This window comes from Fusarium redolens, assembly GCF_020744475.1.
Source record: "Fusarium redolens strain MPI-CAGE-AT-0023 chromosome Unknown BKA55scaffold_13, whole genome shotgun sequence".
NCBI lineage: Eukaryota > Fungi > Ascomycota > Sordariomycetes > Hypocreales > Nectriaceae > Fusarium > Fusarium redolens.
Genome location: NW_025763676.1, coordinates 440925 through 453121, shown reverse-complemented (window position 1 = coordinate 453121; position 12197 = coordinate 440925). Strand labels below are relative to the sequence as shown.

General features: G+C 47.1%; 3 protein-coding genes across 3 annotated transcripts; all 3 read left to right on the top strand.

Moving 5' to 3' along the window:
* The first annotated feature begins 1043 nt into the window (after positions 1 to 1043).
* On the top strand, positions 1044 to 3753 carry BKA55DRAFT_620141 (calcium-activated chloride channel-domain-containing protein). Its single transcript, XM_046196758.1, has 5 exons — positions 1044 to 1358; positions 1409 to 1562; positions 1613 to 1907; positions 1957 to 2385; positions 2432 to 3753. The coding sequence occupies exons 1-5, from the start codon at positions 1283 to 1285 to the stop codon at positions 3593 to 3595; spliced, it is 2118 nt and encodes a 705-aa protein (XP_046046333.1). The 5' UTR covers positions 1044 to 1282; the 3' UTR covers positions 3596 to 3753.
* A 96-nt stretch (positions 3754 to 3849) lies between these two features.
* Positions 3850 to 6010, top strand: BKA55DRAFT_678004 (uncharacterized protein). Its single transcript, XM_046198129.1, has 3 exons — positions 3850 to 4383; positions 4433 to 5640; positions 5689 to 6010. The coding sequence occupies exons 1-3, from the start codon at positions 4037 to 4039 to the stop codon at positions 5841 to 5843; spliced, it is 1710 nt and encodes a 569-aa protein (XP_046046332.1). The 5' UTR covers positions 3850 to 4036; the 3' UTR covers positions 5844 to 6010.
* Positions 6011 to 6720: 710 nt separating this feature from the next.
* On the top strand, positions 6721 to 7524 carry BKA55DRAFT_455180 (glycosyl hydrolase family 61-domain-containing protein; the record flags this gene model as incomplete). The annotated part of the gene is made up of 1 exon (XM_046186075.1): positions 6721 to 7524. A coding segment is annotated over one exon (804 nt), but the record flags the coding sequence as incomplete, so codon positions are not given.
* Between the last annotated feature and the right edge of the window lie 4673 nt (positions 7525 to 12197).

Here is a 12197-nt window from a genome sequence, read left to right as displayed (position 1 = left end):
TAGAAGTGCCCGGCCATGATATCACTTCGGCATTCTCCATTACTTGAGTTTTGGCAAAGAGCCATGATCTGATCGATTGGTTTTCTTGCTGTTAGATTTGTGCTTTCATCTTGTGATGTGACACTGAATTGGGCCATAGCCTCTTGCATCCTTTCCAGTCACTCCAATCTTTTAATTGGACTCTGTTAGTGGGAATTATTCGGGCTTCAGGATCCAGGTCCATGGCTCCAAGCATAGCGATGGAGCTTGCTAGGCTCCTACGATACAAATCAATGCAGTCTGCAATCGTTTAGACAATTACACACCTTCCCAGTGGTTAGTTCAGTATAGCCCAGCTTAGATCGGTAATCATATAAGGGCCGACATTGATCTGCCGGGACAAGGGCTCCCTACCCTTACCCTGCAACCTGAATACCAGGGAGATCGGCAGGACTAGTAATTATCTACCGGATTCAGAGAACATACATATTTATCAGACGCTTATTGGAGCATAGTTTCAAGATCTTTTACTTCTATCGAAATGTGAGCTTTGTCTCTGGAAGGAATACCGCCTACGTTCATTTACGACGTCTCTCAAACCTCCTACATGCATGTAAAACAACTAATCATCAACATGAACAACTACATAACGACCTGATCAGATGACTTGTTTGTTCTCATTCCTAACTCGAGACGTAACTATGTTCGCGACTTGCCCATTCCTTTTCTCTTGCATGATTCACTATCTTATCAGCGATAAGATAACGACTCGAGGAGCTTCTTGGCTGATGAACGCCAAGTTGTAAGATGACGGCGATAATTATGATGGACAGAACCTGGAATTGTAGATACGAAAATCCTGAGTTTCTATGCAATCAATTCATTAGCAAATCTCCAGCCCTACGACTCCTGTCGATCCAATTTCGATACGCAACAACCAATAAACCGACCCAATTGAAATTACTACATCGTACAAACGAGGCAGTGCAAATCACCCAAAAACTTTATCGCCAAGCAGAATCCGCCAAAACACCAAGATTCTCGTGCCGACTTAGCCGCCCAATCCGGCTCAACATTCTTGGCCAAGTGGACCCAGCTGACGTGTATTGGAGCCCCCAAACGTGTCTTTTCACCTTCATCATCTTTTCTACAATATTATTCACTTCTTTACACAGCCTGGATCGATCTCCGCGGTTGTATTTCAGTGCTATCTGTTGTTCTTGGTATGTTCCGTCGTGCAAGGGGTATTGCTTGACTAGACCGCGACGCCAGACGGAGACACAGGGATCTCATAGGCTGGAAGATGCCGAGTATGGGGTTTGAGGATAAGACGACGTACAATGACAAGTATGTCGTTTTGTACGATTTTGGCGATACGGGTGAGTAAGAGAGTATAGTATGAGCTAAGATGAGGCGCTGATTTTGATAGATCATGATACTGCTATTCAAGAGTTCAAGACCCTAGTCGCAGACCTGGAAGAAACTGGTTTCGACGTCGAAGTCAGAGCTGGTTATGAACAATCCCTTCTTGTATTCGCCAAAGCACCCCGTGAACTCCTCGGGAACGCGGTTTATAAATCAAGGCAAGTTGATATTCCCCCTCAACAGTATGTTTATCTAACAGAGGCAGCAGGGTTAAGGACTGGCTATACGGCATAACGCCAAATCACCCAGGTGGTGATAAAAACACAGTCGTCGACGGAGCTTACGAGGCAGAAGATATCCTCTCGGTCTATCATATCGTCAATTGGTCCAAGGATCTCGGTGGTGCAGGCATCACACCCGGAACAGGAAAATGGGAGAACGTCAAGGCGATATTCCCCATCCATAATTCCAAGGTTAATCAGTCTTTGCTCAAGTATTTGAGCAGAAAGTTTTTCTTGACGAACGAGGACATTGATCAGATTCGAAACCTCCATGGCTCAAAGGTACGCCCCTCTCCCTTTTACTCATCAGAATACTAGCTGATACGCCCAGGTCGCTTTTTACTTCGCCTTCATCCAGGCTTATCTTCTCTTCCTCACATTCCCCGCCATAACAGGCGTTATCGCGTGGCTCTGGCTTCCACGATATTCCCTCGCCTACGGCATTCTCACGAGCGTCTGGTGCACTGTGTTTCTCGAGTACTGGAAGATTCAAGAAATTGATCTTAGTCTGCGCTGGAACGTCAAGGGTATTCATCATGTCAAAGTCAACAGGCCGCAGTTCAAGTATGACTATGAGTATGTTGATGAAGGCGGACGAAAACATTATGTCTTTCCTAGATGGAAGAAGGTCGTGAGACAGCTGTTGCAGATTCCGTTTTTGATAGTGGCGTTTCTGGCACTGGGTATCACTATCATTGCGGTGTTTACTATTGAGATTTTGATCTCCGAGACATACGCCGGCCCATACAAGGATTACTTGGTAGGTCTCTCACTTTCACTAACAACGCCTGGTCTAACATCCGTAGGAATATCTTCCAACAATTCTCCTAGCCGTATCTCTCCCTTACATTACCTCCGCCCTCGAAGACGCAGCCGAATGGATGACCGAGTTCGAAAACCACCGCACCGCCGATCTCCATGAAATGTCACTCACCCAAAAAGTCTTTGTCCTCAACATGTTCACAAACTATCTCCCCATCTTCCTCACGGCATTTATCTACATTCCCTTTGGTGGGACCGTAGTTCCCAAGCTCGAAAATTTCTTATCAGCTGCATTTGCTAGCGTCGGCAAGAAATTCGTTCATCAGCCATTTCATCTTGATGCTGATAGGTTGAGAAACGAAGTCATCGCACTCACCGTCACAGGTCAACTATCAGGCTTCTTTGAAGAGAACATCGTTCCGATGCTGAAGCATAAGTTTTCGGATTGGTATAGAGATTATCGAAGGGCGAGATCAAAGGGCGATATGCTTCTTGCGGTGGTCAAGGATGATCCTGAAGAAACAGCGTTCTTATCACGAGTGCGCAATGAGGCGATTCTTCCAAAGTACAACGTCCAAGATGACATTGCAGAAATCGTTCTCCAATTCGGTTATCTCGCTTTATTTTCACCGGTCTGGCCAATCATCCCAATGGGTTTTCTCATCAACAACTGGATTGAGCTACGATCTGATTTCGCAAAGATTTCATTGGAGCATCAACGCCCCGCGCCAGTTCGCTCAGACGGAATTGGCCCTTGGATCTACTCCCTCGAAGCGTTAACATGGCTCGGAAGTATCTGCACCGCCGCCATCGTGCATCTTTTCAGCGCCGATAAAATCGGTAATACATTGGGAAACTGGGCGACTCTCCCCGTCACGGTCTTTATCAGCGAACACGTTCTTCTCCTCCTTCGATCTTTGGTCCGCTTTACTCTTCAACAGATTGGTTCAGAGCGTATTCGAGAAGATTACAACCAGCGCTATGCAAACCGCGTTAAATACCTTGAAGAACTGGAGACGAAGAAACAGCAATCTGGACTGGCGGTACGTGAAGCGCATCGTGAGCGACGCAAGTCAGTTTTGGTGATGGAGAGGGATCCGTTTTGGACGAAGCAGGTCCATGATGGTGCTAGTGAGTTGGCGGGTGTTACTCTTATTCAACAGGTCAAGAGGAATGAAGAGCCAGGGGATCAGGAGAAGAAGGACTAGGCGCGATACGCAACAGAATCAGTGTATAGATTACAGACCAAATTGTTTCATATGTCATTACAAAATGTATTTTATTAATTATTCACATTCTTTTCAATGCCTCGGTCATCGGTATCTTCCATCGCCAAGACACGGCCGAGACATTCGGCTGTCTCATCCGAAAGAATTTTAACTCTTGTCATCATTCCAGACTTGCCCATCACGCGATTGTTGCAGGCTGGTTGCGGGGTCTGAACCTTAAAATGCCGGATGCGAAAGACTTCTCAGCTCTCATGATGAGCTGACGAATACCTCGTAACTCGTTTCTTGGTGCCTGTGTTGGGAATAGTGATAATGAAGTGCCAAGAAACTCTTTCGTGTAGACAAAGTATAAGGATGCTCTGACCGATCATGTCCATATTCTCCATGATCTGATTGTCAAGCTCAAACTAAGACATCAAGATGAGATTCACTGATATTGTCTCCACGGTTTTCGTGGCTGGTACAGCTTTCGCGTTTTCTCATGATGCGCAGCATCGTCTTCATGACAAGAATAACGTCGCTGGCACCGCAGACAGTAATCCGAAATGTCATCTTCCCGCCCCATTGAACCCCTCCGACGACGGGCTTGACAGTTCGCAGGGCTTGTTTTCCAGCAAGAAAGCACTGCAATTGATGGTCAAGAAACATCAGTCCCTTGTCCGTATCCCATCGATCTGCTATGACGATATGGGAGATTTGGATACGGATGATAGGTGGAAGCCATTCAACGACATTCCAAAAATGCTAAAGAAAGCATATCCCACCGTGTTAGTCCATTCAATCACCCTATATGAATAACAATCTAAATAAAATCAGTCATAAACACATCACCCCAGAAAAAGTCAACAGATTCGGCCTCGTCTACACCCTCCACGGCTCCGATAAATCCCTCCAGCCAATTCTCCTAGCAGGCCATCAAGACGTCGTACCGGTAGCCGCCGGAACACTCCACGAATGGGTCCATCCGCCCTTCGACGCATTCTACAACGAAACCGATGGCTATCTCTGGGGTCGCGGTGCTTCGGATGATAAATCAGCCATCACAGCACAAATGTCTGCCCTAGAAGCACTTTTATCTCAGAAGACTTACAAACCCCGACGCACGGTCATTCTGGCTTTTGGGTTTGATGAAGAATGCTCTGGTCACCGTGGCGCAGGTCATATCTCGAAACATTTAGAGAAGAGATATGGAGAGCATGGCATTGCTGCTATTCTCGATGAAGGCGGTGCTGGTCTTCAGAAGATGGGAGATGTTTTATACGCACTCCCAGCAGTCTACGAAAAGGGTTATCTTGATGTTTGGTTCAACGTCAGTGTTGTCGGTGGCCATAGCTCCGTGCCAACACCGCATACAGCAATCGGCATAATGGCTGAAATCGTTACGACACTGGAACACAATCCCTTCAAGCCCGAAATCGCCAAGGACGGTGCCATTCATCAGTGCCTCGCTTGCTTCGCCGAGCATTCACCCCATGTCTTCCCAGATCTCACTAAGCTTGTCAACGGTGGAGATCTACAAGGTGTTGCGCAATTCTTGACTAAGCTGTCGCGCGATATGCAGTACATGGTTCAAACCTCACAGGCAATTGATGTTATATCTGGAGGTCAAAAGATCAACGCTTTACCCGAGTTTGTGACTCTTGGCGTTAACCATCGGTATGCGCCGCAGGATAGCATTGGGAGCATTCAGCATCGAATTGTCGGGTTGATCAAGGATATTGCTGCGAGTCATAAGCTTCGAGTGGAGGCTTTTGAGGATGATGAGGATTATGATGAGTATCTCGCTGCTAACAACCTCTCGCGCCAATGCAAGAAGGATGATGATCTCTGGCATCAAAATTACAAGGGTACTTTGACCATCACAGCCAAGAAAAAGTCGTACATAACACCTCAATCACCAACAACCGGTCCAGTTTGGGATATTTTCGCAGGAACTGTACGATATTCATTTGCTCAAGAGGCCAAGACAGTCGTTGCAGCTCCAGGAGCCATGACGGGCAATACCGACACTCGACATTATCTCAGTGAGTTTCAAGTCTAGGGTATTTCGTTCCTCTGCTGACCCCAATCAGATCTCTCCAGAAACATCTACAGGTGGAGCCCCGGCAGCCTCAAGTCATTCTCCAACATCCATGGCGTTAATGAACGGCTATTGATGAGTGAGCAAATGAACATGGCAAAGTTTTACTACGATTTTATTCGTAATTTCGATAAGGCCGATGTCTAGGGACAGAAATGGGGAACATCACATGTAAATAGGCCAAGGCCAGAATGTCACGCTTCTTCGTAATTCTTCCGTTCATCTGAACTTGTTCCGTTCCGTTTCTTCGCGCTGAAATGATCTCCACTCACCTGTTACATCCGGCAATGAACCCCCTGTGAGCATCAATTTCCACCAATCACTTCACCTTCACCTCCGCCAAGGCTGTGAGATTGATTCTGGCGATTGAGTTTTGAGAATTAATTACAATCTACGATTGACTTTACATGGGAACCGGTGATATAAAATAGACACTATTTCACTTGTATTCTTCACTTACAGTTATAAACAACCTTATATCGAAACGCCAAGTTGTTTCTCCAAACAGTTTCGCGATTCCCTCGCCCAATCGCCCAAAGCGCTTAGATGTCCGAGATATGAGACGTCTCGCGTAGCTGACAAGACAGGGTATCTCACCAAACTCACCAAATCTCAAACAAAACCCCTTAAACAGTTTCTTCAAGCATTGGCTGATGGCCCAATAATCGTCGCCGGCGTCTAACGTAAGGAACAGTTTCAGTTGGCGCGTATTACCCACCGATATTCCAGCAATGAAGTGCACATCCGAGAAACAAGGGGATCCTCTGCCATGGCTCCAATTTACCTAGATAAAGGCATGGACTTCCCTCCTGTTTCCGTCTCTTCTTTCTTCTCCTCATCCCATTCTTTCCATCCAAAGATCTGATTCTTACTTTCGCAGCTGTTGCTTGCGCCTTTCTTTTCACTTTTTCTCTACGAGATCATTTCATTCTTTGCAGACCCTGGTGGTTTAGCTATTCTTCGTGTCCAACTCTACGAAACTACCACTATAACAATCCTTTTTTAAGCAACATTCAAGATGCGATCCTCTTTCTCTACCGCTCTGGCCATCGTCGCCGCTCTCCCTACCGCTTTCGCGCACTACAACTTCGACGCTCTCATCGTCAACGGCCAGGTCACCGAGCCTTATGAGTACGTCCGCAAGACCACCAACAACAACAGTCCCATCACCGACGTCACCTCCAAGGACATCATCTGCAACGCCGGTGGTCTCGACAAGGATATCCGCGCTGCTACCAAGACTCACAAGGTTTCTCCCGGTGATGAGGTTGGTTTCACCGTCGCCAACGACATGGGTCACCCCGGTCCTCTCGCTGTCTACCTGAGCAAGGCACCTGATGGCACCGAGGCTTCTGACTACCTCGGTGATGGAGACTGGTTCAAGGTCTACGAGATGACCTGGAAGAGCATTGGTGAGCAGGGCATTGAGTGGGCCAACTACATGAACGGTCAATCCAACGGTATCACCAACTTCACCTTTACTCTTCCCAAGGAGACTCCCAAGGGTACTTACCTCATGCGCGCTGAGCACGTTGGTCTTCACGGCGCTGGTGAGAAGAACGGTGCTCAGTTCTACATTGGCTGCGCCCAGCTCACCGTTGACGGTAACGGTGCCGGCAAGCCTTCTCCCGTCGTCTCCCTCCCTGGTGCTTACACTGCCACCGACCCCGGTCTGCTCCTCAGCATCTACTACCCTCCCGTCACCAACTACACTGCTCCTGGCCCCAAGGTCTGGCCCAGCGGCTGTGAGGATCACACTCCCAACTTTGCTGGCCAGGCTAGCGACGGTGACTGCACCAACGACAAGGGTTCCGACTCTGGCAGCGCTGCTCCCGTTGCCAGCGCTGCTCCCGTTGCCAGCGCTGCTCCCGTTGCCAGCGCTCCCGCTACCGACGCTCCTGTTGCCTCTTCTCCTGCTACCGATGCTCCCGCCGCTTCTGCCCCTGCTTCCACAGAGGCTGCCAGCGCTGCTACTCCCACTGAGGCTCCCGTTGAGCAGCCTGCTGAGACCTCTGCTCCCGTCGCTACCAAGGCTCCTTCTACTGGTGGCAAGTGCAAGGCTAAGCGTGCCGCCAAGCGCGCCGCCAAGCGAGCTGCTAAGCGAGCTGCTAAGGCCAAGCGTGCCCTCAAGCACTAAGCTGAGTTTGTGTGAGATGGATGATTGAGATTCTGATCTTTACGTGGATGGAATGATGGATCGTTACTGGATCCCACGTAAAACATATTCTTTGTACATAGTGATTGAGTCACCGTATACATATAGCAATTGACGTGTGAACAAACGAATATCTCTGTATAATGTGATATGTTTCTCATCACTTTGATCTCTGATGGTGACTGTGAATGCTTCATTAATTCCGTTGGCTTTTACCCCGCATGACCTGAGTTTGGCTCTTCCGTGGCTTGTCACATCACCGCCACAAACTGCCTTCTCAGCACAGCCACAATACCCTGTCTCAACTCTCAACACCAGTCATACAATCGAGTTGAGAGGTCATCAAGTTAATGCGCCAACAACATGGTCCCATTTTTTTTAAATGTAAAATTATGCAGTTGAATGACAATATCTTACAGAATTACATAGTATATATCTGCAGTACCGATATGCAAGAGCTAGAATTGACAGTCCAAAATTGTCTTTGAACATTGTTATTTAACCTGACTCTTTTCGCTCCTCTCAGTTATCCATGGCAAACCAGCAGAAAGACTATAGAACAAACCCCAATCAGGCGTTCTGGATCATCGCACTCTCAAATGACTGGCCGAACCCATCGATCAACCACGTTGAAGCAACCTCAGGACCCCTATGGCGTTATCTCAGCTCAAATGTCACCATCAACGCCCCTCTGCACCCTTCAACGCAGTAACATCGCAGCAAGGCTGTAGTCCATGCATGCAAATCTCTGAACTATTGAAGCATCGAAATCTTCTCGAACAAACGTGCCGTGCGCAGAGATCGAAAGTTACTGCATATGCAAGATCCGACTATTGACAACGGGTGCACTCCATCCTTGACGCGCATCCAATGCATCTGTCACAATACTTCAGATGGCGCCATCGATGGATGAATGTCGCAAGGTGAGAAGGTCCAATTAAGCTTACTTTTTGGGTCGGACTATCAGTACATATGCGAGGATATGGCGTGGGGTATCACAGCATATTATCAGAGATAAGAACTGACCTTGATGTTACGCCGTTATCAATAGACATCAAGACTTCATATTTTACCAGATACTCATTCGTATCTGAATTGTTTTCGAAAGAATAGCCATAAAACTCTGAAGAGGGATATAAAGTTTTGGCGGCACTGAGAAGTTACCTCATAGTGTCGATAGTCTCATGCACCTTGTCCGTCTTATTATAACAAGTTGGAGATTTCTCGAAGACTTCTTAAAGGCTGTCTGTCAGTCGTAATATCCGTTACAACTTGAAAAAGCAAAAAAACAATCTTTACAGACTGCAAATCATACATGCATTGGGAGGCAGCCTGTCTTCTGTCTCTACGCCCTTGGTATGTGTATATATGACACCAACTTACATAGCTGTCACCCTATAGATGAGGCACAGATTCGGAGAATTCGACGCGGTCCACTTAAATCTTGCAGATATGAGTGGCGTGCATGTTTATTGAAGTTAATGGGGAAATGGACATGTGCCGCATTCTGGGCTGTTTAAGAAGGATGGTAGGCAGTATGAATAGATATTGATAATAATGAAGCCTAAAACGGGGTCTAAACAATAAATAAACCATATAGATAGTTCGTGGCATCATCACAAGACATTTGTATGATGGCTGTATCTAGGTATCAACGTCGGGAGCTTTGGGTACAAGAAAGAGACGTTGGGGTCGAAGGAAACTGCCTTGCTACAGATCAACAGCACAAGAAGCTAAGGTATTTACATCCAGTACGTTTGTTAGCTAACCAGCGGGCGGGAACGTTGGTAGAAAAAGCTAGCTACGAGGTTAAAGCTGCTTGGACATGCTCTTGGAGGGCTTCAGTCATGAAGTCAGACATTATCCACCGAATGCATAATGCAGAGGGCAATTGTAATCCATCCGACTCGAATAAATGAGAACCCAGAAGAATTTTCCAAGTCAAAGTTGGCCAAGAGCACGAGTTTGGCTGACCTGGGATAAGGCCCGTCAGCAAGCGGAGAAGACGCAAAAGAAGCCATCTCCGCCCGCAAACCTCCATCGTGACCTGTCCAATGGCAAATACCTTTCCGCAAACTCTCATGAATTAAACTTTAGGACTATAGTCACAAGACATCCATAAAAGTCAACTGTTACTAAGGAAAGGTTTAATTCATCTCCATACGGCAATTACCTCCTCAATTCGGTCTCGTATTTCCAAATGGCATGCTGTTGACCCGTTAGCTGGGACGACTGGAATGCGGGAACCGTTAAAAGTCAGAGACCCATGCGCCACCGCGTCTCATTCAAAGACAGCGAGCACTGGCTAGAGGGTTCGGCGCCGTGGCGGATTTTATCTGAGGCGCAATTGCGCTAGGCACAGTGACCAGGAACGCGCTTCTACTGGAATGCTGATCAGTGCGTAAAGCGACGACGTCTCAATTCAGTTACAAAAAGCACATCTGGGGAGTAGCTTGGGATGAAGTGCATTCTTTACGACTGGTGAAGAGCTCGATTGGTGGCCGACTTCTTTTGGGCGTGTTGCAACCAGCATTTAAGGCACGAATTTCAATCAATTGTCCACGTTTTACACCGTAGAAAGATGTTACAGACGGTAGATGAATTTCGTGTCAACTGCCGTATTCATTCAGTGTTACCTGGACGTCATGATCACGAACATTATACGAAGTCCACCTTGGCAAAGAGTTATCGTTCAAGGAAAATCCCATTGAATGACACATGTAGGGTGAACTCCGAGCCTCGTATCGCCAAACTTTAAACCGCAAGGCTCTCAACTGAATCTGCTGAACAAAATCTCGGGGCATAGCTCGATACCCTAATTCTCCAGCCTCAAGTCAATGACGCTGAGGTCCGACAGAATAGAGTATTGAAGGCTTGCTTACCCGATGTCACACAACACTTCCGGCGAATCCGCATTCTGGTGGCTTTTCTCAGCTACCAATGCTGGAAGACTTGGGTCAGCATGCAGAAGGACGGTGAAGAATACATCTACTAATGGCATGCTGTGCTGTATGCATCGGATGTCGGGGGTATAGTGACGGCATCAATATCATTTGTTGGAGGAGTAGCTCAACATGGACGATGGGCTTACGTTAAGACAACACAGTCATTGGACAATGCCGTAAGATGCTTACTGCACGTGGGTCGTGTCGATTTCAGGCAATATGCTGAGAAAGTCTGACTGCAGATCAGGCGTTGTCTGAAGGCATCGACTTAGGTGATTACTCCTATAGCTCTGCTTGACCTATCATGGATGACGGCGGGTAAAGAGTTACACGACGTATCTGCCAGTTAATGATCTGATAGTGCCGTGTCAAAAGAAAACGCCATGTGAAAAAAGCAATATCGAGCTGAAAAGCCAATTGCCACAGATGTTAGTGATAAACACTGCAGCAAACAAGGCTCGCTCGGACCCAAAAGAAACATGCATCATCCTTTGACCTCTACATGGATTACAGCTTCAGCTATTCAGCCGTAAAAAAAAAACAACTCACAATGGCAGTCATCAGCTGACCTGTACAGCCAAGGATTTTACAGTTGTGGCAAAACGACTATTTTCTGCAGGCGTTAATAAAGTTACCAAACATTAGCAACTCCCCCAAAAAGAATTACAGGGAAAAGAGGCAAGTAATCGGGGGGCCAGCCTCTCGTGTTCTGGGACCAATTGAAAGTCATGGAGCCCTGGATCGTCACAAACAGGCGGATAGTGTTTCCTGGTTATTGGAGACTAGACCCCGCAAATAAGCGGCGGAAAACTCTATCACTCGTGCCTTGATAACGATGAGCTTTTCTCTCCTGATGCTAGAGCTGCAGGTGAGATTTGCCAGCCAAGCTTAGCTGTAGCGATTGAAAATGCAATGTCAACCAGGTTTGTTCCCCGTAGCGGCCTGGAAACGTCACGATTATTCAATGATATCTACTCACATCAAGCTTGGCCTGTCCATCGTGAGTGTAATCGATGCTAAAGGAGTAAGACATCACCGTCATGGTAAGAAAAGCGAACTGAGACTACCAAAGTTAAAATTACCCGAGAGAAAAGAACGATGAGAGCTAGATCGCAACGGTTCTAACCGGTAAAGTATTAGTCAAGGAGTTATGCGCGTTGGCAAGAATAGATTTCCCGTGTCTGCACAAGCGTAGCCAATCAGATACGTGATTCGCAGTCTTGAAATCATGATCAACAGCGAGCTAAAGTCAGGCCAAGACTGTCCCCGCGATCGAGCTTAGGGCTCTAAGCTTCTGGAGAACAAGGGTCCCCTGTCAAGAACTTGAACTGTAATTCGCATGAGTTGGCGTCCACTATTGAAGCGACACGATGTTTTTCTTTTCCTTTCTTGCATCGGATC

Coding starts and splice junctions, on each gene's coding strand:
- BKA55DRAFT_620141 (XM_046196758.1), top strand. CDS start 1,283: ATGCCGAGTATGGGGTTTGAGGATAAGACGACGTACAATGACAAGTAT. Junction 1,359..1,408: donor GTACGATTTTGGCGATACGG/GTGAGTAAGAGA, acceptor TGATTTTGATAG/ATCATGATACTGCTATTCAA. Junction 1,563..1,612: donor AACGCGGTTTATAAATCAAG/GCAAGTTGATAT, acceptor CAGAGGCAGCAG/GGTTAAGGACTGGCTATACG.
- BKA55DRAFT_678004 (XM_046198129.1), top strand. CDS start 4,037: ATGAGATTCACTGATATTGTCTCCACGGTTTTCGTGGCTGGTACAGCT. Junction 4,384..4,432: donor AAGAAAGCATATCCCACCGT/GTTAGTCCATTC, acceptor AAATAAAATCAG/TCATAAACACATCACCCCAG. Junction 5,641..5,688: donor CGACACTCGACATTATCTCA/GTGAGTTTCAAG, acceptor GACCCCAATCAG/ATCTCTCCAGAAACATCTAC.